The sequence below is a fragment of the Fusarium coffeatum genome, assembly GCF_003316985.1.
Source record: "Fusarium coffeatum strain FIESC_28 chromosome Unknown BRIP53273_contig_161, whole genome shotgun sequence".
NCBI lineage: Eukaryota > Fungi > Ascomycota > Sordariomycetes > Hypocreales > Nectriaceae > Fusarium > Fusarium coffeatum.
In genome coordinates this window covers 54,402-77,370 of record NW_022157954.1, presented here as the reverse complement: position 1 = coordinate 77,370, position 22,969 = coordinate 54,402, and the positions used below count along the sequence as shown (strand labels likewise).

At 49.9% G+C, this 22,969-nt stretch overlaps 10 protein-coding genes across 10 annotated transcripts; 5 read left to right on the top strand and 5 right to left on the bottom strand.

Moving 5' to 3' along the window:
* Nucleotides 1-27: 27 nt before the first annotated feature.
* On the bottom strand, nucleotides 28-497 carry FIESC28_07346 (uncharacterized protein; the record flags this gene model as incomplete). Its single annotated transcript, XM_031161486.1, has 5 exons — nucleotides 28-48; nucleotides 103-197; nucleotides 249-252; nucleotides 302-394; nucleotides 450-497. 5 exons carry the CDS (start codon nucleotides 495-497, stop codon nucleotides 28-30), a joined length of 261 nt encoding a protein of 86 aa, XP_031014470.1.
* Nucleotides 498-1,163: 666 nt separating this feature from the next.
* Nucleotides 1,164-4,583, top strand: FIESC28_07345 (uncharacterized protein; the record flags this gene model as incomplete). The annotated part of the gene is made up of 3 exons (XM_031161485.1): nucleotides 1,164-1,848; nucleotides 1,898-1,945; nucleotides 1,993-4,583. The coding sequence occupies 3 exons, from the start codon at nucleotides 1,164-1,166 to the stop codon at nucleotides 4,581-4,583; spliced, it is 3,324 nt and encodes a 1,107-aa protein (XP_031014469.1).
* Nucleotides 4,584-4,902: 319 nt separating this feature from the next.
* On the bottom strand, nucleotides 4,903-6,024 carry FIESC28_07344 (uncharacterized protein; the record flags this gene model as incomplete). Its single annotated transcript, XM_031161484.1, has 2 exons — nucleotides 4,903-5,363; nucleotides 5,478-6,024. The coding sequence occupies 2 exons, from the start codon at nucleotides 6,022-6,024 to the stop codon at nucleotides 4,903-4,905; spliced, it is 1,008 nt and encodes a 335-aa protein (XP_031014468.1).
* A 767-nt stretch (nucleotides 6,025-6,791) lies between these two features.
* FIESC28_07343 (uncharacterized protein) lies at nucleotides 6,792-7,436 on the bottom strand (the record flags this gene model as incomplete). The annotated part of the gene is made up of 3 exons (XM_031161483.1): nucleotides 6,792-7,204; nucleotides 7,269-7,328; nucleotides 7,403-7,436. 3 exons carry the CDS (start codon nucleotides 7,434-7,436, stop codon nucleotides 6,792-6,794), a joined length of 507 nt encoding a protein of 168 aa, XP_031014467.1.
* Nucleotides 7,437-7,911: 475 nt separating this feature from the next.
* FIESC28_07342 (uncharacterized protein) lies at nucleotides 7,912-8,518 on the top strand (the record flags this gene model as incomplete). Its single annotated transcript, XM_031161482.1, has 3 exons — nucleotides 7,912-8,005; nucleotides 8,058-8,141; nucleotides 8,205-8,518. The coding sequence occupies 3 exons, from the start codon at nucleotides 7,912-7,914 to the stop codon at nucleotides 8,516-8,518; spliced, it is 492 nt and encodes a 163-aa protein (XP_031014466.1).
* A 408-nt stretch (nucleotides 8,519-8,926) lies between these two features.
* FIESC28_07341 (uncharacterized protein) lies at nucleotides 8,927-9,465 on the top strand (the record flags this gene model as incomplete). Its single annotated transcript, XM_031161481.1, has 2 exons — nucleotides 8,927-9,017; nucleotides 9,077-9,465. The coding sequence occupies 2 exons, from the start codon at nucleotides 8,927-8,929 to the stop codon at nucleotides 9,463-9,465; spliced, it is 480 nt and encodes a 159-aa protein (XP_031014465.1).
* A 169-nt stretch (nucleotides 9,466-9,634) lies between these two features.
* On the bottom strand, nucleotides 9,635-10,276 carry FIESC28_07340 (uncharacterized protein; the record flags this gene model as incomplete). The annotated part of the gene is made up of 1 exon (XM_031161480.1): nucleotides 9,635-10,276. The coding sequence occupies one exon, from the start codon at nucleotides 10,274-10,276 to the stop codon at nucleotides 9,635-9,637; it is 642 nt and encodes a 213-aa protein (XP_031014464.1).
* Nucleotides 10,277-11,692: 1,416 nt separating this feature from the next.
* On the top strand, nucleotides 11,693-13,613 carry FIESC28_07339 (uncharacterized protein; the record flags this gene model as incomplete). The annotated part of the gene is made up of 4 exons (XM_031161479.1): nucleotides 11,693-11,765; nucleotides 11,823-11,892; nucleotides 11,965-12,185; nucleotides 12,235-13,613. The coding sequence occupies 4 exons, from the start codon at nucleotides 11,693-11,695 to the stop codon at nucleotides 13,611-13,613; spliced, it is 1,743 nt and encodes a 580-aa protein (XP_031014463.1).
* Nucleotides 13,614-14,327: 714 nt separating this feature from the next.
* Nucleotides 14,328-14,990, bottom strand: FIESC28_07338 (uncharacterized protein; the record flags this gene model as incomplete). Its single annotated transcript, XM_031161478.1, has 2 exons — nucleotides 14,328-14,774; nucleotides 14,832-14,990. 2 exons carry the CDS (start codon nucleotides 14,988-14,990, stop codon nucleotides 14,328-14,330), a joined length of 606 nt encoding a protein of 201 aa, XP_031014462.1.
* A 1,504-nt stretch (nucleotides 14,991-16,494) lies between these two features.
* FIESC28_07337 (uncharacterized protein) lies at nucleotides 16,495-22,790 on the top strand (the record flags this gene model as incomplete). The annotated part of the gene is made up of 6 exons (XM_031161477.1): nucleotides 16,495-16,603; nucleotides 16,670-16,783; nucleotides 16,878-20,635; nucleotides 20,745-20,975; nucleotides 21,026-22,621; nucleotides 22,680-22,790. 6 exons carry the CDS (start codon nucleotides 16,495-16,497, stop codon nucleotides 22,788-22,790), a joined length of 5,919 nt encoding a protein of 1,972 aa, XP_031014461.1.
* Between the last annotated feature and the right edge of the window lie 179 nt (nucleotides 22,791-22,969).

Here is a 22,969-nt window from a genome sequence, read left to right as displayed (position 1 = left end):
ATTCGCTCTAAACCACCATGTTGTTGTTTAAGAAAATCGGGTTTCCAACTGTAGTGTCGTGTTAATTTCCGATCCGTATGATAGCAAGAGTAGGAGGCTTACCTTCCAGGGGTTGTTCAATTCGAACCCTAAGGGTGCCTCCGGCTTGTCTGTTTGTCCTCGTAGGGTTCCCGTAAGACGACGGTCACGCTCCATCACTAATTCATTGGTTAGTATAAATTTTAGGAACTCGTTCGGCTATATCGTACTTTGCTGGGAGATAGTTAGCATTGAACATTTATTATAGGCGCGAGCAACTTACTCTATCCCACTGATCCACGGAGTAACGAGGTCGCTTGCCCTCGTTCTGCCAGGTCTTAATGACGGCAAGACCGGTACCAGAGATACCGAACATCTATAACTCAATAAGCTTCCGTATGGTGCAGCTGCGGAATCGGATAGCGACATACACCAATCATGATGGCATAGGGAAGAAGAGCCTCAAAAGGGACGGGCATTGTGACGATGACGCTGCCTGAGCAGACTTGGAGGTATTCGCTGTTTTATTCGGAGGACAAAGAATCGAATTGACCAGACCTGACCTGTCGTCCTGGTTCGTCGGGGTGGTCGAGAATCTTTCGAATGCCGGGCCTTGAATTGAAGCTCACGTCGAGCCGAGCCATTGACGATTCAGCGATTGGTGATGCGGTTTTTGTTGCCTAAGGCCGAAACTTAGCTCCGATCTTATCCCTGCATTAATCACAGTCGACAGGTACGCTAGTCGCACGTTGTAGCACCAAGCTCGTAGTGCCCAATCATTCAAGCAGCTGTCGCACGCACTGTGGCAACTAGCTCCCGCGACAGCTGTTTGATATCAACCAAGTCGACGCGACTGTCTCCAGTGGCTTGACTTATTGCATCTCCACGGTATTTGGGCTTTCTACGAACGCGTAGATCAAATCAGAAGCGACTGTTCCGTCTATCGTTCAACCCAAATTTTGGCTATTCTCTTTCGCGCATTTCTCCCCAGCCGCCCCTCTATTCAAGGCCGCGTCTTCAGCCGCAACCGCGATGAACAAGACGTGATTATCCTGCGAGAAACGCTTCGTCAATTTCGATAACGACCGACATGCAAAATACAGGTTGCGTTTCAGAACATTTACTTCCGGTACGCGGGGGTAACTATGACGAGCGCACAAGCAATGGGAGAAGAACGTCAACATAGCGCCATGGTTTCAGACGAGGATGCCGAGTATGAGACGGCTGGCGAAACAGGAGGCGACACAACAATCATTGCAACAGGATCCAAAGGAAATGGAGGAACGTCCAGCGTTGATCGAAACCCATCGGACGACGCCGATCTAGAGTTGAGCGATCGCGACGCCTCAGGCGAGGATGTAGACGCATCGGGCGAGGAGGATAACGACTACATGGCACCCCCACAATTATCGTCTCATAACAGCCGGCAAACCGATCAGGAAGAAGGTGATGAAGCGGATGAGGACGCGGAAAGAGTGGAGGATGCAGAGGGAGAGGAAGCGGAAGCGGAAGAGGACCACGATGAGGACGTCGACGCAGAAGGGGAAGACTACGAAGACGACGAGGGTGTAGGCGCCGTCAAATTTCAACCCGGAACTAGAGACGACGACGATGAAGACAGTGAAAGCGACAAGTCGGACTTTCCCAGCGCTAATGAAGAGGAGTCAGACGAGGAGGCCGCTTGGGAAGATGGTGCAGAAGCCGAGGAGGACCATGAGGATGATGAAACCGCCGCATCAAGCAACTGCATTTTCTGTGGCCAAGGTGAAGATGACGATCCAAGCGAGGAGTTTGAAGCATACTTGGCCTGCGTTCGTTGCGGTAGTAATGGTAAGCGCCACAATTACAACAACACGCCCTTGGATGCTAACAGATGCAGCTCACCAACAATGCGCGCGTGATGCTGCGGCGATGAATACCGAAAATGGTGAGTCAGGTCAATCCTCGAAGTATGGCAAATTCTAACAGTAACAGTCCCTGAGCATTGGAAATGTCCAGAATGTTTCGGTCAAGAATCCGATGCCGAAGAGGAAGATGAGGAGGTGGAAGATCATCATGTCGATCACGATGTTGGACTTACCTCTCAGGAATCGGACATTCACGGACTCTCGGGTGAAGCGCATTTAGAACAACAAGTGGAAGACGAGGACGCCAGCTCCCATGGCGAATCGCAGCATGAAGATGAGGAGGAGTTAGATGGGGAGCCGAGAGAGGCACCACGCACGCTGAGAAAACGGAAATCATCATCCTTAGAAGACGATGGCACGACGATCTCCTTGAGAAAACGTCGACGAAACCAGTCCAACGATGCAACGTCTGAGAGTACAGCACGAAATGGAAGTGCTGAACCAGGTCGAAATAACCCTTCCAGAACTCTACGCCTCAAGGTTTCAAGGCCCCCACCCGTTTCGATAGAGAAACGCACCCGTACGTCGCTCATACTTAGGTTCACTGTCAAGCCTGGCAATCTTAAAGAAATTCTCGCTCGCAAAAGGCGAGAAAAAAGACGACAACCTGGAACTGTCACACGACCACCTCCCCAACGACCAATCCCAACACCGAGAGCCACAGCAATTGCTGCTATATCTGTCCTCCCTACCCCCTTTACGTCGGACAGCTACTCACAACCATTTTATTTCGACCGTGATTTAGAAGAGATGCAAGGCAAACCCTTCGGTGGCATTCTGTCTGAGGCAGAGGCCGACACATCCAAAACTCTTCCAGCCGAAGATGATGAGAAAAGATTCAAGGATGCCCTTCATCAGGCTGACCAAGAATGGCGGGCGCGTCTTCTAGCCATGCAAGAAGAAAGCAATGCCCCTGTTCGAAAAGCGAAGAAGGCGGCTGACAACGCCAGCCATATTGAATGCATCGAATTTGGCGGATGGGAAATTGATACCTGGTACGCGGCGCCGTATCCCGCTGAGTACTGCACGACCCGTGTGTTGTACATTTGTGAGTTCTGCCTCAAGTACATGGCGTCTGACTACGTTGCCTGGCGACACAAACTCAAATGCCCGGCCAAGCACCCCCCGGGCGACGAGATCTATCGACATGGATCCGTCTCGGTTTTCGAAGTCGACGGTCGCAAGAATCCGGTTTACTGCCAGAATCTGTGCCTTCTTGCCAAGCTGTTTTTAGGTTCGAAAACTCTATACTACGACGTGGAGCCCTTCCTATTCTACGTGCTGTGTGAATACAATGAGACAGGATATCACTTTGTGGGATACTTTTCCAAAGAAAAGCGAGCAAGTAGCCAGAACAACGTCTCTTGTATCCTCACATTACCCATACATCAACGAAAGGGCTACGGCAACTTGCTCATCGACTTTTCCTATCTACTAACAAAGGTTGAGGAAAAGACTGGCTCGCCGGAGAAGCCCTTGTCGGATATGGGCCTGGTCTCATATCGTAATTATTGGCGGCTGATCATGTGTCGGTATTTCTTGACTGTGATGGAGGGAGGAAAGTATGCCACAGAGGGGCTTAGCATCAAGCGTATATCTGATAATACCGGCATGACACCAGATGATGTTATATCGGCCCTCGAGGGTTTGAGAGCTCTCGTCAGAGACCCACAGACCAAAACGTATGCTTTCAGAGTTGATCTGGACTATTGCCGACAATATGTGGGCAAATGGGAAGCAAAGGGCTATGTACAACTGAAGCCAGAAGCTCTTGTGTGGACGCCGTATGTTATGGGCCGAAGCAACGCCGTCAACTTTGAGCTGGGCCCGCCGATGAATGCTATTGCGCCCAGGGAGGATGACGAGGCCAAAGTTGACGAAGGCCTTGGTACGACTGGCATTGAGGGTCAGTCACTATTAAACGGAGAAAAGAAGGATGAGCCAGTTCCAGATACAGATGTTGACACTGGTGCTGAACCCCAAGCAAACGTCAATGGAGAAGCCGGAGACAAAGCAGCTGAAAGTGCCAATGCCGACCCAGCCCCGGTTCAATCCATCGAAGACGTGGCACCGGGACAAGAGAAAGATAAAGACGTTGAGATGAAGGATGCAGAAGATGATGGCCCACCTGCTTGGCTAAAGCCATATCAAGATATTCCATATACTCGCTTCGAAGTATTCCCGGCCATTCCTGGCGGCAGACGAGAGCGGGCAAGACCAAGCGTTAGCCGCCCGACTGCGCCTCGTACCGTTAGTAGCGTTTCAAGGCAAAAGCGCAGCAGCAACAGCCATCGCTCTTCCTCCTCCAGACCCAAGAGCTCATCCAAGAAAAAGACGGGCGGAACAGGCCGAGGGCCAGGTCGATGGCCAAAGGGTACCAAGAAATCCGACTATGGAAATGCAACTAGCGGTCCCGGTCTACCACCTGGGTGGATGGACAAGCAAGCCAAGTTGCGAGCCATCACTGAAGGGAATGACCCCGAACAAGAGGTGGCAGTGGAAGAGCCAGCAGAGGACTCGGTCGTGGTGTCAATGCGAGCTAATGGAGCAAAAGCTAATGGAAGTGCCGCTGCACGTAAAGCCTCTAGAGACGAGGAGGCAAACGGGGAACAAGCTGCTGAGGGAGAAGACGTTGACGCTGAAGGGGAGGACGTTTGAATAATTACTATACCTAGGACAGGTCATTCACAGAGATGATGAGAGTTTGCTTACGGATGTATTATACCTGGGAGGAACAGCGCGGATTGCTTTACTAGCTTTATCCCGTATTTGACAAAGACTTTTGTTTGTAGCAAGCGCATTTTTTATTGGATTATTTAGACAAGACAGTCAGAACATGGAGTCCCAGCGTTGGAGGCCAATGGTTGGGGATCAGGAGGGTTAAAACAATGCTGATTTGATTGAACGAGCGTGCGTACCTGTCTAAGAATGTTGAGAGTGAGTAAGTAAATTGAACGAGGTCATACCTTGATATCTGTCAGGGCATAATGAACATGCCCTCAGTCGGTTTACCAAAGACTTCCAGGGCCTGTACCTGAGTTAACTCGAGCAGAGCCTTGTACATTCTCTGGAAATGTGCCGGTTCAAGTTTGCCCTCGATAGAGCACTTTTGGAATAGAGAGTGAGTGGTTTTCTCAGTTAGCTTCACAACAGCCTTACCTGTAATGAATGTGTTCCTACTAAGCCATCTCTCGTCGCGAATAGCCATCAACGGTTCGTAGTGAGTCTCAGGTGGTGCAGGAGACTCATCATCGACATCGCGAACGTCCATGTACTCTTCTACCATGCCCTGACGCATCTCGAGACCATTACCGTTATAAGTGAAAATGGGTAGACAGACGACGTGCTCTGCCCAAGTCTCGATAACGATCATCTTACGGTACTTTGAGTAGACAGGCCCAAAAGCCGAGACTCCCGTGTTGAGGTCGACTGTCGAAACTATATCTTAGCGGTATTGGCTGTGGAAAGGAGCAGAGATGATAGTTCCTCGCTTGAGATCATGACGGCTGTGTCTCTGGTCTGTAGCGCGCATGTGAACAGTAACTAACTCACCGCGGCTCAGGTCAAAGAGGGCTTGGTGAACCCCATAGAACGGCTGGCGATTGCCTATATCTCTTTTCAGCGTTTGCCGTCTGAGATCCTCGATATCGTTAGTAACGCCACTGAGAGGAGTGCCAATGGGTGCAGGGGAGTCAAGCTGCACTGACTCGCCATTAGAAGAGCTGATAAAAGCAGAGGCATAGGAAGTTGGAGGTGGACAGAGCTGAGTGTGGACTTCCAGGTTGAACTTGCCCGCCAGGGTGCGGACCCTCCAGCTACAATCCTTACACTCCCATGTATCAGCTGCTTCGTTTGGGGAGGAAACTATGAGGGTTCCAGTGTCAAGTTTCTCCGCTTGTAGCCATGCAGCTCCGCGATCTTCGGCGCCGCGGTTAGGGTTAGTAGGAGAGAAAAAGGTATGAGCGAATATATCGAGTTTCGTCTTAAGGCCGGGCGTGGCAGACTTGTAATTCAAGCTACCGCTGCGACGGTTAGAGGGTTTTCTAACACGATAGCCTTGAGAAGCCATTCTAGTGGGCTTGGAGGGAGATGAGAACATGTTGAAGATCTAGTAGTTAGTTAGTTTGTGTGTTTAGAAAAACTCTTCTGATTGCTCGTTAGTATAAATTGCTGGTGGTTGGAATATCTGAAGATACCTGTCCGCGGATGGGATACACATGAGGTTATATACATTGCAAGACAGACCTGTCGTACTGAGGGTCTCTTGAACATGGCTGATACTGTTCAGTTGTGCAGAAACTAAAGCGTACCATGTTCGAACAGAATTTGTTTATTGTCAAACAATGACATTGTGAAGTCACTGTTTTGTTCTATCGTAATATCTAACTCGGAAGTATGTGTTCATAATGATGGTTGTAGAGATAACTGTTCTGAGATGCATTCTTCCTTTCCTTCAAGGATAGACTCGAGATCCCGGAAGCTAAGCATGTTCAAACTAGAGCGCGGTTCAACTTGCTCAAGAGACATGCTCATTTGTTGTGCCTTCAATATGTTCTGAACAAAACTATACAAGCTTGAATCCCCTGGTTACAAGATTCCAGTCCAATACGCTCATAACCGGCTAACATGGACGGATGTTATCAATCTATTTATTGGTCACATCGGGTCATTGAAGACTCGGTCTTCACAAGCTACATAGACTCCTCACGTAGAGGCAGAAGGACGGTGAACACTCCGCCTCTGTAACATTGCTCATAACTATTCAATAAAAGAACGAGACCAGAACCCCTGTATAAGATCTTCCAAACCCTCCAGTCGAACAATCACAGACATACACATGCAAGATGTGACAGTCTTACATCTTACTTAAATAGGCATGGAATTCCCAGGGCCAGACAACTGCGAGAGATCCATGGTCCCATAGACCCACACATCGTCACCTTCATACCCGAAGGATGATAGAGACTCTGCGTACATACTTTGGCCGCAGTCATAGTCGACGTCGCCCACCAAGGTCTCTTCGTCGTCAGGGATTATGAGGTGCTTCACCTCTTCCCTCTCATTCTCCCTCGCTTGAATATCGATGTACTCAAATGGAAGGTAGAAGAAAAGCATCATGAAAAACAGCTGAGCTACTATCATCCAAGGAATAATAACAGACGGCCCGTACAATGCTGTGACAAGAACGGAGACGTACCACTCGGCGAGAATCATGGTGACGGCCATCATACCTAGAGCGGCAGAGTGGGAAGAAAAGCGTCGCTGTAACTTAGCATCGTCTGTGAAAACAAAGCCTGTGTTAGCATTTTGGAACCACTAGCAATGAACGGACGGATAGCATACCTAGTTTGATATCGGCGTGAACCGCTGCTCCCAAGGCTAAGATCGTACCCTGGGCCAAAGCTACCATGCCATATTGAAAGCCGAGTAAGAGTTAGCACAAGTGTTTTATTTGCAGGAAATCTAGTAGCACTAACAGATTGAGAGCCAGGGGATCTTTGTAGCATCCATCTTGTCGTTGGTCGAGTTGAGTCGAGTTACAGAGCAGTTATTGGGAGATGAATATGAGCAGAGATTGGATGGAGGGTCAAAGAGAAATAGTTTCTAAGAGAGAGAAAGAGCGGCAGAGTTCTTATTTGAAGAAAACCAAGGCATTTGCAAAACTAAGATATGGGTAGTGTTTGAGCGCATTTTTGCAAACTCATTTGTACGTATTTGTGCACAACACGAAGCTTCTTAGGAATAATTTAAGTCGTTCATACTTTAAAGGCTACCAATAGATGCCCAGTAAGTAACCGGGACTGACAGGTCATGATATCTGAAGGTGCTGTTTTGTGTGAACTCTATACAAAAGGTAGCCTGGCCTGCCACAAACACACTCTTTTTCTCGGGTTATAAGACCATCATTTCCTCTTCTTACATGCATATCTACTTTCTATCAGTCGTTTATGATACAGCTTGCTCTGTACAATCAGCATCGTACACTATGGACTCTCAGTCTATCTCGTCAGTCACGCCAGTCATGCCTGGCAGATCAGCCGTCATGGAAGCGGCTTCGTTAGACATTCCCTGCGTCATAAGTAAGCTCATGTCCTATTTATTAAATGCTAAACAGCGATTCTGATCATTCAGGCTCGTTCTTCGACTTCATCTTACTAGTTGCGCTCCCATATCTCATGTTAACCAAGATCCGCCCCGGGTCAGTGTCACGTCGAAGTAAGTACACGACCATTCAGCATCATCCTGCCTTGTAATGTCTCATCTACTAACCAACTAAAGATATGTCAACCCATCGAAAACTTCTACTAAAGCTTTCGAGGGGTACAGCTGTGGCACTGTGGGTTGCAGCAGTCGTTGTCTGGCTTACCTGGACGATTCGGTTCGGATTCGAGCCTCGGGCTCAAACATTCTTGTTTCTTCTGCTCGTGTTCTTTGACGCCCTTATCTTTCTGGTTTCCATGTTCCCTGTTTGGTATGAAGACTTCTCACAGTACATGGATGAGGATGTAGCCCTGAATGACTTTGAGGCTTCTGTGTCTGGAGATGAGGAGGAGGGAAACTTTAAGGGGGATGATGTTTACACCCAACCCTAGATCTACAAACATGCAGAAAGGCCAATTCAATTTCTTTTTTCATTGGCTTGTACCAAATAACTTCGTCAACTCTTGAGCCTATATCCATGATGTCCACTCATTGAAAAGGTTATTACAAACACATAAAAAGACTCAAGCCGGCTCCCTTCTCTTCTTTTACTTTCCTCCTTGTTTTCCCTCACACTTTTCCTTCAAATCTCACCAGAATCAGAGTCAGAATCAGAATCATGTTTGACAACAAAACCATCCCGTCCTTGGGCCCTGTCGTATTTCGGCTTGATGGCATTACCCGGTCCGAGTTCAAACTAATGGGGGGTTTCAGTAATATCTCCTCTCCAACTGACCATTATACTGTATACTAACCTACATTTAGTCATTATTGTTGCCGTTTCCTTCGCGACCGTAATAATGTGCGGTATCCTCGGCTGGGTAGCTTGGGGTAAGGCCGACTACATTGAAGGCGACACGAGCAATGAACAAGGCCACGAAGAAGGTCAAGGTAAATTACCTACTCTCTACTTATTCGCATCCTGTAGTTCGAAAGCTGACACACTGTAGTCCTTGGCCCCAAGGCCATCTTTGCAGCAACACTCAGGGCCAAGGTCCAAGTCATCACATTCTTGGTCTTATGCCTTGTGTTTAATTTGCTGGGGCTTCATTCTACGATACACCAGAGAATTCACACTGCAGGTCACATTCACAACAGCACCTCTCGTCGCATGGCTTGGGATTGTATATCCTGTGTGCTTATATATGTGACCATGATCTTCCAGACGTTCAGCCTGTGGATGTTCGCAAAGGACTATGATCCTGCCAAGAACCCCGACACCGTCGAACTCAACAATCTACCTCGTCCTAATGTCAATGCCGGATCAGAGCAGGGACAGCAATTGCAAGCTCCTCTGCCAGCATATACTCTAGCCCATCTTGATGCGATCAGGTGCTAGTAGAAGCTCTCTGTTGTCATGGGAAGGAGTCGAGCCGCAGATAATGGTTTCCGGGTGAAATTTCTTTCACGGTCATCTGCTTGATGTTTTTTTACATCACGAATAGTTGGATAGGTAGACAAATGAGTAGCCGTGCTTTTTTCTCTATGGCATAAACTTGGTTGCATGTTCATTGTTTGTTATCAAGAACCTGTTCTTCTGCCTCTTCGTAATCATACTCATACTCGTACTCATCTGCTCTTCTCTCGCCCCAAAAACCCTTCCCATAACTGACAAGAATCTCTTCCCCTTTCTTGATTCCTACTCCCTTCTTCTTCTTTGCGCCCCCGAGAACCCAAACTCCCACACAAAGCTCTCCCCATTTCTCACACCAGACCGTCCGAAACTCTGCATTTGCCCTGTCTCCCACGCCTCGAAAGTCGTTTACATAGCGACCTTCATTACCTTCACTTGCCGCATCGACCGCTGCGTCAATCTCACGGTCCAGCCACAGATCATAGTCGCTCTCAGTTGAAGATGCAGTGCCTGAGTGTACACGGCCCAGGTATGCGAGGATGAAGCTACCAGGCGCTAGATTCTGCGCTGCAAAGAGGCCGCATTGGCCGTTGGCTGGGTGTGAAGGGTTAGAGATGGGCTGGATCTTGACCAGATTGCATGGTGTTGTGGTTGATGCTGACGGGATGATGGGAATGCTACTCGAGGGAGAGGGTTTGCCCTTGAGGTCTTGAATATGCTTTGGATTTAAGCTTTTATCGTGAAGAGGCGCTTTGAGGTATGCGAAGCTGTCAGGCCAGTTTTTGGGTTTGGACATTGCGCAAGAAGCGGATGCTTGACGAAGAGACGAGAGTCTATTGTTTTATTTGTACAAGCACATTCTCTTGATACTAATTGTATTTTTTTCAATCACAGTCCCAACTGTTTGACTGTCAAATATTTATAAAATTCATATGATCCCCACGTCGTAGGTCTAGAGGTATAGGGTAAGACAAAGAGTAAAAGTGCTCTATAAGATTTAAGCATCCATTGAGGTGCCTTGACCTTAATTAACGCGTAGGGGTCTCGGGAACGTGACGTAGGACTTTCCTGATGGGGACAGCGGGTGTAAAAGACGCTCTGACGCCTGTGAATGTTGGAATCTCAGCCACACTTTGACGAAGCTAGGTACCTGACGAAGCCTTTATTTAAGAGTTTGATCAGGAGACTTTAGGCGAGATTGTACTGTACCTAGAGAAAAGAGTGAATAGACCTAAGTTTCTGCGAGATAGCAAATCAACTGAAATGTATTTATACGCATACGTAAAACTCCAAGACCCCCGCAAATCTTGGCGCAGGTAGTAGGTAGTAGAGGTACTAAGTAAGGTAGCTCTCTGAACCGCCGTCTTCGCTGGCAAGTGAAAATGGATACGTAATCAGCTTTGCAGAGCCACAACCCGTTTCTTCTTCTCTTGCCTTAGGCCTTGGTTCCATGAGCTGGGCTGCATGGTGCGTGCATGGGCTCATCCCCGATCCCCAATCCCCAATCCCAAACCCGCATTGAGAGCGCCAATTCATCATCCTGCTCCTACTGTACTCCTACTCCTGGTCCTGCTCCTGCACTCATCCAACTTAACCTTTTTTTCCCTCGTTGAGTCGCGTCACAAAGAGAGCGCCTTTATTCCTATAGTCGCTGCTCCGACACTACCGAATCCGAATTCTAGGTACACCTGAATTCGCCTCTCTTATCAAAACCTGGAGTGCTTGCTTAGCTTAGCCTCTATCCTCTTCCATCTTATAACGTCGTGTCCGATCGGTCTCCCCGACCTCTTGAAATCGAGACCTAGTCACCCCACGAACCGTATCCTCCAACCTCCTTCACAAACGCTTTTCCTCCTGATCGCCAATTCTAATTAAACGGCGACTCGCTTCTCTCTTGTCCGATTGATTGCGATTTCACGCAAAAGCTACGCCTGGAGCTCATTACATTGTTACCTCTGGAGCTTGCTCAATCCCCTCAAACCGCCCCTCCCGGTATTTCTTCCGTTGACTCCGACTACGGGCGCGCATCGCATTCTTGTCGCGAAGGTAGTCGCCTGAGGAGCATTAACATTTTAACACTTGCCTCAAGCTGTACTTTATCGAGACGCCAAAGGAGACCTTACCTCGGCCCGTCGATTAGTCGGCACGAAGCATTTCTACACGTTAAACCACCTAGCAAAAACCATACAGTACACATCACACATCGCCCGCCATGTCGAAGGTAATGCGAAGTGTCAAAAATGTGACCAAGGGTTACTCTAGCGCCCAAGTCAAGGTCAGAGAAGGTTAGATCTTCCCACGCCTATGATACGAACCATCATCGCTGACCGAGTGACACGCAGCTACCAGCAATGACCCATGGGGCCCGACCGGTACTCAGATGAGCGAGATTGCTCAAATGACATACAACACGTACGTGAACAGCCTGCGCATTGGTAGACCCCCGGGATGACGGGAAGTACTGACTTGGCATGACGCGACCAGATCCACCGAGTTTTACGAGATCATGGACATGATCGACAAGCGCCTGAATGATAAAGGAAAGAACTGGCGTCACGTCCTTAAAGCACTCAAGGTTTTGGATTATTGTCTTCATGAAGGCTCGGAACTCGTCGTTACATGGGCTCGACAGAGCATCTATATCATTAAGACCCTTCGCGAATTCCAATACGTAGACGAGGAAGGTCGCGATGTAGGACAAAATGGTAGGCACTAACTTTGCGTCACTTGAAGTAGCCTCTAACATCTGTCTAGTCCGAGTTGCCGCCAAGGAGTTAACCTCCCTTATTCTTGACGAAGAAAGACTCCGAGCCGAGCGAAGCGACCGAAGATCGTGGAAGTCGCGTGTTACTGGGCTCGAAGAGTTCGCCCCCCAGCACGCTGAGCCGGTTCATCAGGCAAACAGACGACAGCAGCCGAGGAGACAAATGAACGAGGAGGAAGATGCTGAATACCGCCTGGCCCTTGAGGCAAGCAAGTATCAAGAGGAGGAAGACAGGAAGAAGCGCGAGAGCCGGCAGACCGGACCCGATGACGATGACGATCTTGCGAAAGCAATCAAGCTCAGCGAGGAAGAAGAGGAACGAAGGCGCAGGGAGCTGGAGACCAGTAACGCTGCTTCTCTTTTCGACGATGACCCTGCGCCCTCGCAGCAGACTAGCCAGCCACAGTACACTGGTTTCAATCAGGGTTATCAGCAAGGCAACCCCGTCGATTTCTTTGCCAATCCTATTGAGCAGAACCAGCCCCAGCCCACTGGCTACATGAACAACGCCTATACAGGATTTCAACAACCCCAGCCTACTGGTTTCCAGCCAAACTACAACACTGGTTTTGGAGGTCAGCAGACGGGCATGGGCTTCGATCCTTTTGGCCAGCAGCAGCAGCAACAGCAGCCTCAACAACAAGCATTCCAGCCCCAGCCCACTGGCTTCAACCCGTACCTGCAACAACAACAGCAGCCTCAGCAGCAATCATTCTCCTCACCAGCATCTCCCGAGCCGACACTCCACCCTGGTAGCAACAACCCTTGGGCAACCAGCAACAACCAACAGCAATCATTGCAACCAACCCCTACTGGATCCAACAACCCATTCGCCCAGTTCAGCCGCCCTCAATCCGCCCGACCAAACCCTATGTCAACACTGGGAGCTCTTCCCGAACAGAAGAGCCTCAACTCGTTCGGCAACCAGTCTCAGCTACAGCCTCAGCTACAGCAACAGAACAGTTTCCCTATGCAATCGCAAAACAGCTTCACTCAGTCGCAACCTTCATTCAATGCTCCTCAGAAGGAAATGACCGAGCACGAGTCTCGACTCAACACACTGCTCTCGAGCGGTGATGGCATGGATACTTTTGGCAACACAGGCAATCTGCGTATTCCATCCCAACATACAGCACCTGGCACATTTGTCAATAGTGCTGGCTCGGGTGCTGCCCGCATTAATGCTGAGGCTACTGGAAACAATCCCTTCCTGCGACAACAATTCACAGGCATGCCCTCAGTCAACTATGGCGCTCAGATGCCTGCTGCTACTGGACCTGCGGGTATGAACGGCCAGACCAACAACCCGTTCGCCCATCAACAAGCACCGCAGCAAAAACAGCAAAACCAAGATCTGATCCAGTTTTAAGGCCAGTTAGGAGTTTTTGTTCACCCGGTGGTTACTGACTAGGCCCACTGACCGCTGAGCGACTATCTGATTGATTAACCCCCTTTTCTTTGTTGTACGTTCATATTCATTCCGTTTTGAACCCGATTCCCGCTTTTTGCGCAGGCGAAGGATGGTATTTCCCTGTTGGTGCTGTTTTCGTGGGTTTGGACCAACGTTGAGTCTAGCATGTGGGTGGTTAAGTTGTGATGAGATTGGGAAAGCTTTCCTGATGAAATGTTGGGGATTTAGAGAGCGCCCCTGAAGCATTCAAAAAACAATTCTTAGATCTTATTGAAATCTACTCCTGACTCCGTTGTAGCCGTATTGCGCCATTCCCTTTTTCCGTTTCAATGCTCCTACGTGTCCGAATTGGTAGAATATCTCCAGCTGAATCAGCTCTGCCCAGTTTCACCGTTTGACTGGCTAGCCCAGTCGTTCATGCATGTGGCGTAATTCTAGAGCTGCGAAGGCGGTTGTGGGACAGTTCCGTGAATGCAACCTTTGCGCCGACTGTGTCAGGACCGGCTTATGAGCAAGCACAAGCTCGTTAACGCCCGATTGCTCGAGCATGTGACGCTGTGGGATGACAGCGCAAACTCAAACACCGGACGCCAAATGTGGTATTCTTTCTCTGACTGCCCTTGCCTACCATTTTTGGTGTTCATACCTTTCTCGATCTTGCCGTGGCCAACCTTAGCCAGCCTCTTCCATCATCTGGATAAATTCTTCCAAGTTCACACCGCCTTTGCCCTCGTGGTCCAGGTGCTCGATCATACTCTGAATCTCCTCGTCTGTCATTGTCCTTTCTTCCTTAATATCAGAAGCAAGACGTCGCATATCTTCGAACGATATTACGCCATCGCCATCGTAATCAAACATGTTGAATACTTTGGTTGCTTCTTGTCTAGGGTCTCGACTGGCCAGCAGTTTCGCAGCGCATAACCGGAACTGATCCAGGTAAACATAGAGGCGGTTGACAGGGCAGGTATGCGGGTCTTGCCATTCGGGAGGCACAGAGCCGTAGGACTGTAGCTCTCTAAAATAGTCGGGCTTGGACATATCGAAGCCCAGAGCTGCTAGTGAGTGTCGGAATTCATAGCTGTTGAGCCATCCCTTCTTCTTCATGTCCATCAAGTCGAACTAAGACGATACATTGTGAGTGGGAGGTGTTCCAAATGCGACAGTGGTTTGACTTACCACTTCATCGATATGTTCGCGATCCTCTTCAGGTATCGTGCTATAATCCTCGTTCGCTGAGACCTGAGGCGCAACAGGCTGTCTGGATTGCGGAGGAAGTCCCGAGCCACCTAGCGAGCGTCCTTGAAATGCATTGCGTGGCGTTGTATGCGAATTCATGGTGAAGATTATTGGGTGTGGCAGGGAAGGCGAGAGGAGAAAAGCAGTGGTCGAGTAATTAGATGCAGGATAAAGTCGGGCTGTAAAGCAGAGGGTATGCGAATTGGAGGCTAGTTATGATCGCAAAGTTCAAGAACAACAAAAACACTATACGTGGTGTCGAGACGATGTTGGGAAGGAAAAGCGCAAGGGTTGGTTGGTTGGCTTGGTGTTGTTGCTTGTACGGAGCCAATTCGCTGAGATCCGCGGGAGGAGCTTGCTTGGGTTGCGACGCGACCACTGACGCGGTGTAAGGACTTAAAGAAAAAATGCCACTAACGCATTTTGAGACGGATGTGTATTAGTTGTTTATGGCCGAGGCATTGACAGTCGGTAGTATCATATTTATATAAAGGAATACAAATTGATAGAAGCACGCAACCATTTTTGGCACGCTCAGTAGTCGATTGATATGGCTTTTTTCCGCAATGGGAGTTTCATCTCAATATTAGGAATCTGGTCATCCGTTGCTGCGATTGAAGTTTGTTTTCTCAAGTGGATATGGAAAAGGAGTGCTAACAAGATGAGCTAGCTACCAGCGACTTACAGCCATTGAATTTCCAAAACGGTTTCTGATATTGGAAAGGAAAAACTGAATTGAAAGTTTGATTAGAAAGCATCATTGGTAATGTTCTCATTCTAAAGAATAATTTGTGATGGAAATATGTCACCTGGAAGACGGTCTCTTCAAACTCATCGTCATCAGGCGCGTTCACAGCCAACCAGAGCGCGCGACTGGCTGGAATTGTGTCTGCCTTGGTACTTTTGGTGCAGGTAGATTTGAGGCATTGCACAGGCAGCAGTGACTCAAGCAGTAGGTAGTCTGAGCCCCAACTCTGATTGGCCAAAGTTAGTCATCATCTCCTCCGAAGCCAATCAAAGCTACAAAGTTATTGTCTGAGGCAGCAACCAGCTGCCAGTGCCCCAGCCTGAAGAGTAGAGTCTCGCCCCGAAAAAAAAGCTGGCTGAAAGGCAGGAGCGACAGACTGGCCTCACCACCAACTTTACAGCACGAGCTTGAGAGTATAAGAGTGCAACCTTCTCTGGTCCGCGCTCTCTCGTTATCTCTCCATACGCTCATCTTTTTCACTTACTTAATTTTCGACTTCTTCTCCTTTTGCGACATTTTCCATCTTTTTGCGGCCTCTGCCGCTCTCCAGTGCTGATTGCAGCTACATTCCCCTGGCTCTTTCATCTGCAGTGTCCTGCAACGTAGCTCGCGTCTTCACCTCGCAGCTCGATACAAAGCTTTGCGCCATCTGTCGCGAAGATAGGGCTTTACTCTCATCTAATTTTCGATAACGATTACTGCTACCGTGACCGCGATTCGTATCAATTCGTCAATCGACTTTCGCGACGAGAGCTCTTCTCTTAGCGTCAAACCGCAAACGCGCGACGACTGCTTCGCTCGCATACGAACAAGCTTTCATCGATCCCGAACCGCGCCAGCTGCGTGACAATAATCATGTCTTTCGGCGGCGGTGGTTTCGGAGGCTTCGGCCAAAACACCAACAACACCCAGTCGACAACATTTGGAGGCTTCGGTGCGAACAACAATAATAACAACACCTCAGGTAAGCAATCTTTTTCAAACCATCGGGATGGTCGATGGCAGCGGTGCTGATTGGAATGCTCAAAAGGCTTTGGAGCTACCAACACTGGTGGATTTGGCCAAACCAACAACACTGGTGGTGGTGGTCTTTTCGGAGGGGGCAATAACAATAACACCGCAGGCGGCTTCGGCGCAACGACCGGTACGCAATTCTGCCAACACGCACCGCTGTCATCTACGATTGAGAGAGAAACTAAGGGCGAAACTTGAGATCGATATATACTGACAACTGTTAGGAGGTTTCGGCGCGACCAACACTGCTGGCGGCTTCGGAGCGAAGCCCGCTTTTGGATCTACCACTGGTACAACGGGTGGAGGTCTCTTTGGTTCCGCTGCCACAAACACCACGACCAATACTGGCACAGGGTTTGGGGGTTTCGGAAACACTGCGAACAACAACACCGCCACCACATCGGCCTTTGGTAGCAACACAGGAGGTGGCATGTTCGGAAACAACACTGCCAACAAGACTGGATTTGGTGCTACAGGCACCACCGGCGGTTCACTCTTCGGTGGTGGTAGCAACACCGCAGGCAGCACCTCAACTGGTTTCGGCGCTGGCTTCGGTGCCGCCAACACCAACACCCTCGGCGGTGCTGCAGGTGACCCTCCTGGAACAGCTGTTACGGCTTTCCAGGCTCACACCGAGAAGGAGGGCGCTACCAATGCAACCAACTCGTACCAAAACCTTTTGTTCCAGGAACCCTACAAGAAATGGTCCGCCGACGAGCTACGACTTGCTGATTACGTTCAAGGAAGGCGGCATGGCAATGCTACCGGCGGTGGTGCATTTGGTGTGAGCTCGGGTTTTGGTGGAGGTTTTGGCACTAACACGAACACCACCGCGACTTCAGGCTTCGGAGCGAACACGACGACCAATACTACTGGCGGCGGTCTCTTCGGATCAAACACAACCAACAACACCACAACCCCTAGCACTGGTTTCGGCTCCGGTGGCTTTGGTTCTACTGCCAACAACAACACAACCGGAGGCGGTTTGTTTGGCAGCACAGCTAACAAGCCCGCTGGAGGACTATTTGGCAGCAATACTGCGCAGACAAATACGACTGGTGGTGGCCTTTTCGGAGGAGGAAACACCGGCACAACCGGTGGTTTCGGCGCTACGAACACTGCTGGAGCCGGCTTTGGTCAAACGAACACCAACAATGCTGCTGGTGGTCTCTTTGGTAACACTCAGAACAAGCCTGCTGGTACCGGATTCAGCTTCGGCAACACAAATACCAACACTACTACAGGTGGATTCGGAGCCGGAGCGACGAACAGCGGATTTGGCGCCAACAACACGGCCCAGAGCACGGGTGGTGGCCTCTTCGGTGGCAACAACAACACCCAGGCGGCTGGCACGGGTGGTGGTCTTTTCGGTCAGAACAACAACCAGGCTCAGCAAACTACTGGCTCTGGCCTGTTCGGCCAAACCAATAACCAACCCCAGCAACAATCTGGCGGCTTGTTCGGCAATACCGCTCAGCAGAAGCCTGCAGGTACTGGTCTCTTCGGAAACACCAATACTGCAACGACTGGTACTGGTGGTGGTCTGTTTGGAAACAACCAGCAACAAACGAATACCGGCGGATTTGGTGCGGCCAACACCAACAACGCTTCTGGCGGTCTGTTCGGTAACAAACCTGCTGCTAGTGGAGGTCTGTTTGGAGGAAACACCACCGCCCAGACTAACACCACTGGTACAGGAATGTTTGGTGGACTGGGATCGAACAACCAAGCCCAGCAGAACACCAGCACCGGGCTTTTCGGTGGCCAGAACAACCAGCAACAGAAGCCGGGCCTCTTCGGTAGCAGCACAGGGAACGCTAATGGCGGGCTTTTCGGTGGCCAGAACAACCAAAGTGCCGGTAACTCACTGTTCGGTGGCAGCACAAACCAACAGCAGCAGCAGAATGGCTCTTCGATCCTCGGTAACAGCCAGTCTGCCAACGCTCCTCAGGGCCTGACCGCTAACCTGAACGATGTCTCTGCATTCGGATCTCCTGGTCTGTTCGCTGGGTTGGGAGGAAATGAGGTTCAGAACCCTGGTCCTCTTGCTACTCCTCTTAGCGGCGGTTCCAAACCCAGGAGGAGCTCCATTCTGCCCATGTACAAGTTGGCCCCTGCATCTGCCTCCCGATATGCTACGCCTCAAAAGCGAGGATTTGGATTCTCTTATAGCGCCTCAGGCAGCCCAGCAAGCAGCATTTCTAGTACACCCGGCAACCTTGGACACAGTCTTTTGGGATCTAGCAGATCTGGCAGCCTCAGCAAGAGCTTGTCAAGCAACAACTTGCGCCGCAGCTTCAACACTGAAGACAGCATCCTTGCCCCTGGCGCTTTCTCTAATGGATCTCAGCCCAGATGGTACGGTAGCACTGGCTCAAAGAAGCTGATCATCAACCGAGACATTAGGAGTGATCTCTTTTCTACCCCCCAAAAGGATAAGGCTACAGACGCCGGAACCGGTTCTCGCAAGCTGTCCAAGCGTGTCAGTTTCGATACCAGCAATGTTGACATGGATGATAGCACTCCTGTCCGTGGTGCTCTCCCTGCTGCTGGCGATGTCGATAGCCCGGCCAACGATGAGACTCCTCGTCAGTCCCGCGCTACCAATGCCTCAAACATTTCTGCCGGCTCGAAGACTCCTGAGATGGAGGAGGTTAAGGGCAATGAGTTGGCAATCGTCCACGAGGAGGACAGTAATGCGACTCCTGAGGCGTCTACTGGCAATGCCGACACCACTCCCGGACAATATTGGATCTCACCTCCTATGGAAGATCTTGAGAAGCTCAACCGCATGCAGCGACAAAAGGTTGACCAGTTCACCGTAGGCCGTGACAATGTCGGCTACGTCTCTTTCAAGGTCCCTGTCGACATTAGCAACATTGATCTTGCTGACATTTGTGGTACTCTGATTGTCCTTGAGCCTCGTTCTGCTACCGTCTACCCCGTCTCCGCTAAGAAGCCACCTGTTGGAAAGGGTCTCAATGTTCCCGCTAGAATTGCTCTTGAGCAATCCTGGCCTCGCGGCAGTCGTGACAAGAAGATTGCTAGTGACCCTAAACGTTTCAACAAGCATGTGGAGCGTTTGAAGCGAATCGAAAACACCACCTTCGAGAGCTACGATAAGGATACCGGCATCTGGGTCTTCTCGGTCGAACATTTCACTACCTATGGTCTTGATGATGATGACGAGTCTGATGACGAGGAGATGGCTCAGAACGAGTCTGCTGCCCCTCAAGAGATGTCTCTTGATGCCTCCCCAGATTCTGCCAACTCACCCATGGAGGACGACACCTTTGAATTCAAAAGGCATCGTGGGCTACCTGGTGGGTTTGATGAACAGCAACAAACTCTTGAAACCCAGCTCTCCCAGCAGTCTTTTTTAGGGGTTAGCTCCGCGGATTCTGCACCCAACGATGTCAGGCTGTCCCTCGAGGAGGAGTACGCCGACGACATGGGTGACGAATATGACGTGTCCGAGGATGAAGACATGGCGAGGTCTTCTCTCGAACAGCATCTGGCCGCGGAGCTTGACGACAACTCGTCCGAGGGTGTTCCTGAAGCTGTCAAGGCTACCCCAGGAGGCATTCTCAGAGCTCGAATGCGAGCTGTTAAGGACTCTGCCGGTCCAATGCAGCTCGAAGTCGCAGATGGCGACGATTGGATGGAAATGTTGAGGAAAACTGTCAGCCCAGTCAAGCGAGATCGGCAGCTTTTGAGACAAATCAACGAGTCCCCATCGAGACAAACCGGCCTGTTGATTGATCTCGACAGGAGTGGAGCTGACACCATGAGAAAATCATCAAATTGGAGGAAGAGTATGGCAAAGAATGATAGATTGGATAATCTTGCGGCAAGCACCATTGGTATGGATAAAGGTCGCGGGTTTGCGACCAGCATCGACCTCATGAACTCTCTGTTTGAGAAACCCAAACCAGCGCCCCAGAAAATTCAAGCCTCGATGTCTGGCAAAGGCTTTCCCAAGGTCGGTTCACTAGTCATATCCTGATTGACCCCAGAATGTAATCCGCTGGAGGTTTATGTATCTATGATTTTATATTATATGAATTGATGCTAAATTTGAATTTGAATAGTGGCCCTACGAGCGACAAGACAAAACGATGCACCTGGATGGCTACGAGAAAACCTTCCACGACGCTGGCCGACCTACTTGGGGTCCGGATGAGATGCTTGTTGTGCCTCGACGCCTAATCTCGGAGGGTGGTCGACGGTCCTTCACTCACAATGCCGATATCCTTTCTTTCCAGCGTTCGACAGTCCAGACTGATAAGCAAGAGCTTCGCCTGGCGACTTTTGCAACCGAGGTTTGTTGTTCCGGACATGGTTGTTAAACATTCACTGATTGGCCTTATAGCACTCCAAGCGATATCTAGGTAACCAGGACAAGCTCACTGACATTCGAATCGTTGACGATGTCCCTTTCGCATCCCTCAACGCTGCTCAGCTCCAGGATGTCTTCCACCATCAAGATATGAACGATCCTGCAAGCATGCAAGAGAAGCATGTGTGGGACTTGGCCAGCATCCTCTTCGACTCGGTTCAGGATTCAACACAACCTGAACATCTCGTTCGCAGAGCCAAACTCTCTCGTTTCTGGTCTAATTTGGTTGACTCGGCTTCATCAACAACCATCGGCCTCGCAAGGTCAAACGAGGAAAAGGCTGTTGCTTGCTTGGCCGGCCACCGCATTGTTGATGCTTGCAAGCACCTTCTTGATGGAAAGAACTTCCGCCTTGCCACACTAGTTCCCCTCATTGGCACCAGCGACGCCGCCAAGAAAGATATGCGAGAACAGCTCAAGGCTTGGCACGAATCGAAAATGCTCTCGGAGTTCTCGGAATCGATCCGTACCATTTACGAACTCCTTTCGGGCAACGCATGCGTCTGTGAAGGTATGAAGGGTGTACCTGTTGAGGATCGTTTGGACTCTTTCGTTATTTCGAAAAAGTTTGGTCTCGATTGGAAGCAGGCTTTTGGCCTTCGACTTTGGTATTCGATTGCACAGGACGACGATTTGGCAGCTGCAGTGAAAGGGTTCAAGGATGACGTTGATCAGGAGAGAGAATATCTACCACTGCCTTGGTATATCGATCAAGGCATCAAGCCCCTTTGGGACGATGCCGACGCTGAAAAACGACAAGACCTTCTCTGGGGTCTTTTACAGCTGTATGCGAACGATGCTTCCGACCTTGAAGCTGTTTTGCGTCCCGAGAACTCCCAACTCTCTCCTCTCGATATGCGCCTGACATGGCAGCTTGGCCTTGCCCTTTCCTCCAGCGGCAAGGTCTCTTTTGGACAGCATGGTTCCGAGAAGGCTGACGCAGCTACTGTTGCGTTCGCTTCTCAGCTCACTAGCGCTGGCGAATGGCTCGAGGCTGTCTTTGTTCTATTGCATCTGAGCAAGCCTCTTGCCCGAAAGATGGCCATCCAGGAGCACCTTGCTCGTCATGCTGGTCTTATTGGAGACGAGAACTCGTCTGCGTTCAACATCCTTACTGAGAAGTTTTTGGTTCCATCATTATGGATCTGGGAAGCTCTAGCCCTGTACATGCGTAGCGTGAAGAAGGATGCCTACTCGGAAGTGCAGTGCCTACTACGTGCTCGTTCCTTTGTGGAGGCCCATCGCGTTCTCGTCAAGGAGGTCGCACCACTCGCTATTGTGGAGCGTGACTACGCAAATCTTTCTGCGCTCATTTCTCAATTTGATGGCAGACAGGAACTCATCTCGGACTGGTCATTGGGTGGTGAGATTTACAGCTTCTTCCTTACTTTGATCCAACACCGTGCCAGGAATGAAATCGCACCACAGCCTGTTCTAGAGAAGCTTCTCGCTGGTCTGCACGCGATGGATGAGGATGCAGGCGAGGCAGGTGTCGTACGATATGCTGCTGTGTCAGATATGGCGGACGAGACTGCCAAGGAGATTATCAAGGCCAGCAAGAAGAAACAGGTATGTTTGAGCCGATATGCTTTCTTCGCGACTAAAAGCTAATTTGACGTTTTTTTAGGACATGGAACTCAGGTCAAGGATTATCAACTTGCCTCTGACACAAGACCGCCTGTTGGCCTACTCGGTTGACTTGAGCATGGATCGATACCGGGAAGTAATGTCCCACTAGAAGAAGGACTCGGATCGTGGTTGTATAGGAATGATGCCTCACTCGAGTGGCGTTACGATGGTTTAGTAATATCTTTTATTCTGGAGAAGGCAAAACGAGTACGTCTGGAAGTTGAATCAAAGCGGGGGCATTAATGGTCTCGGGAAGCAGACCAAACTGTAGAATAGTCTAAATAGTCA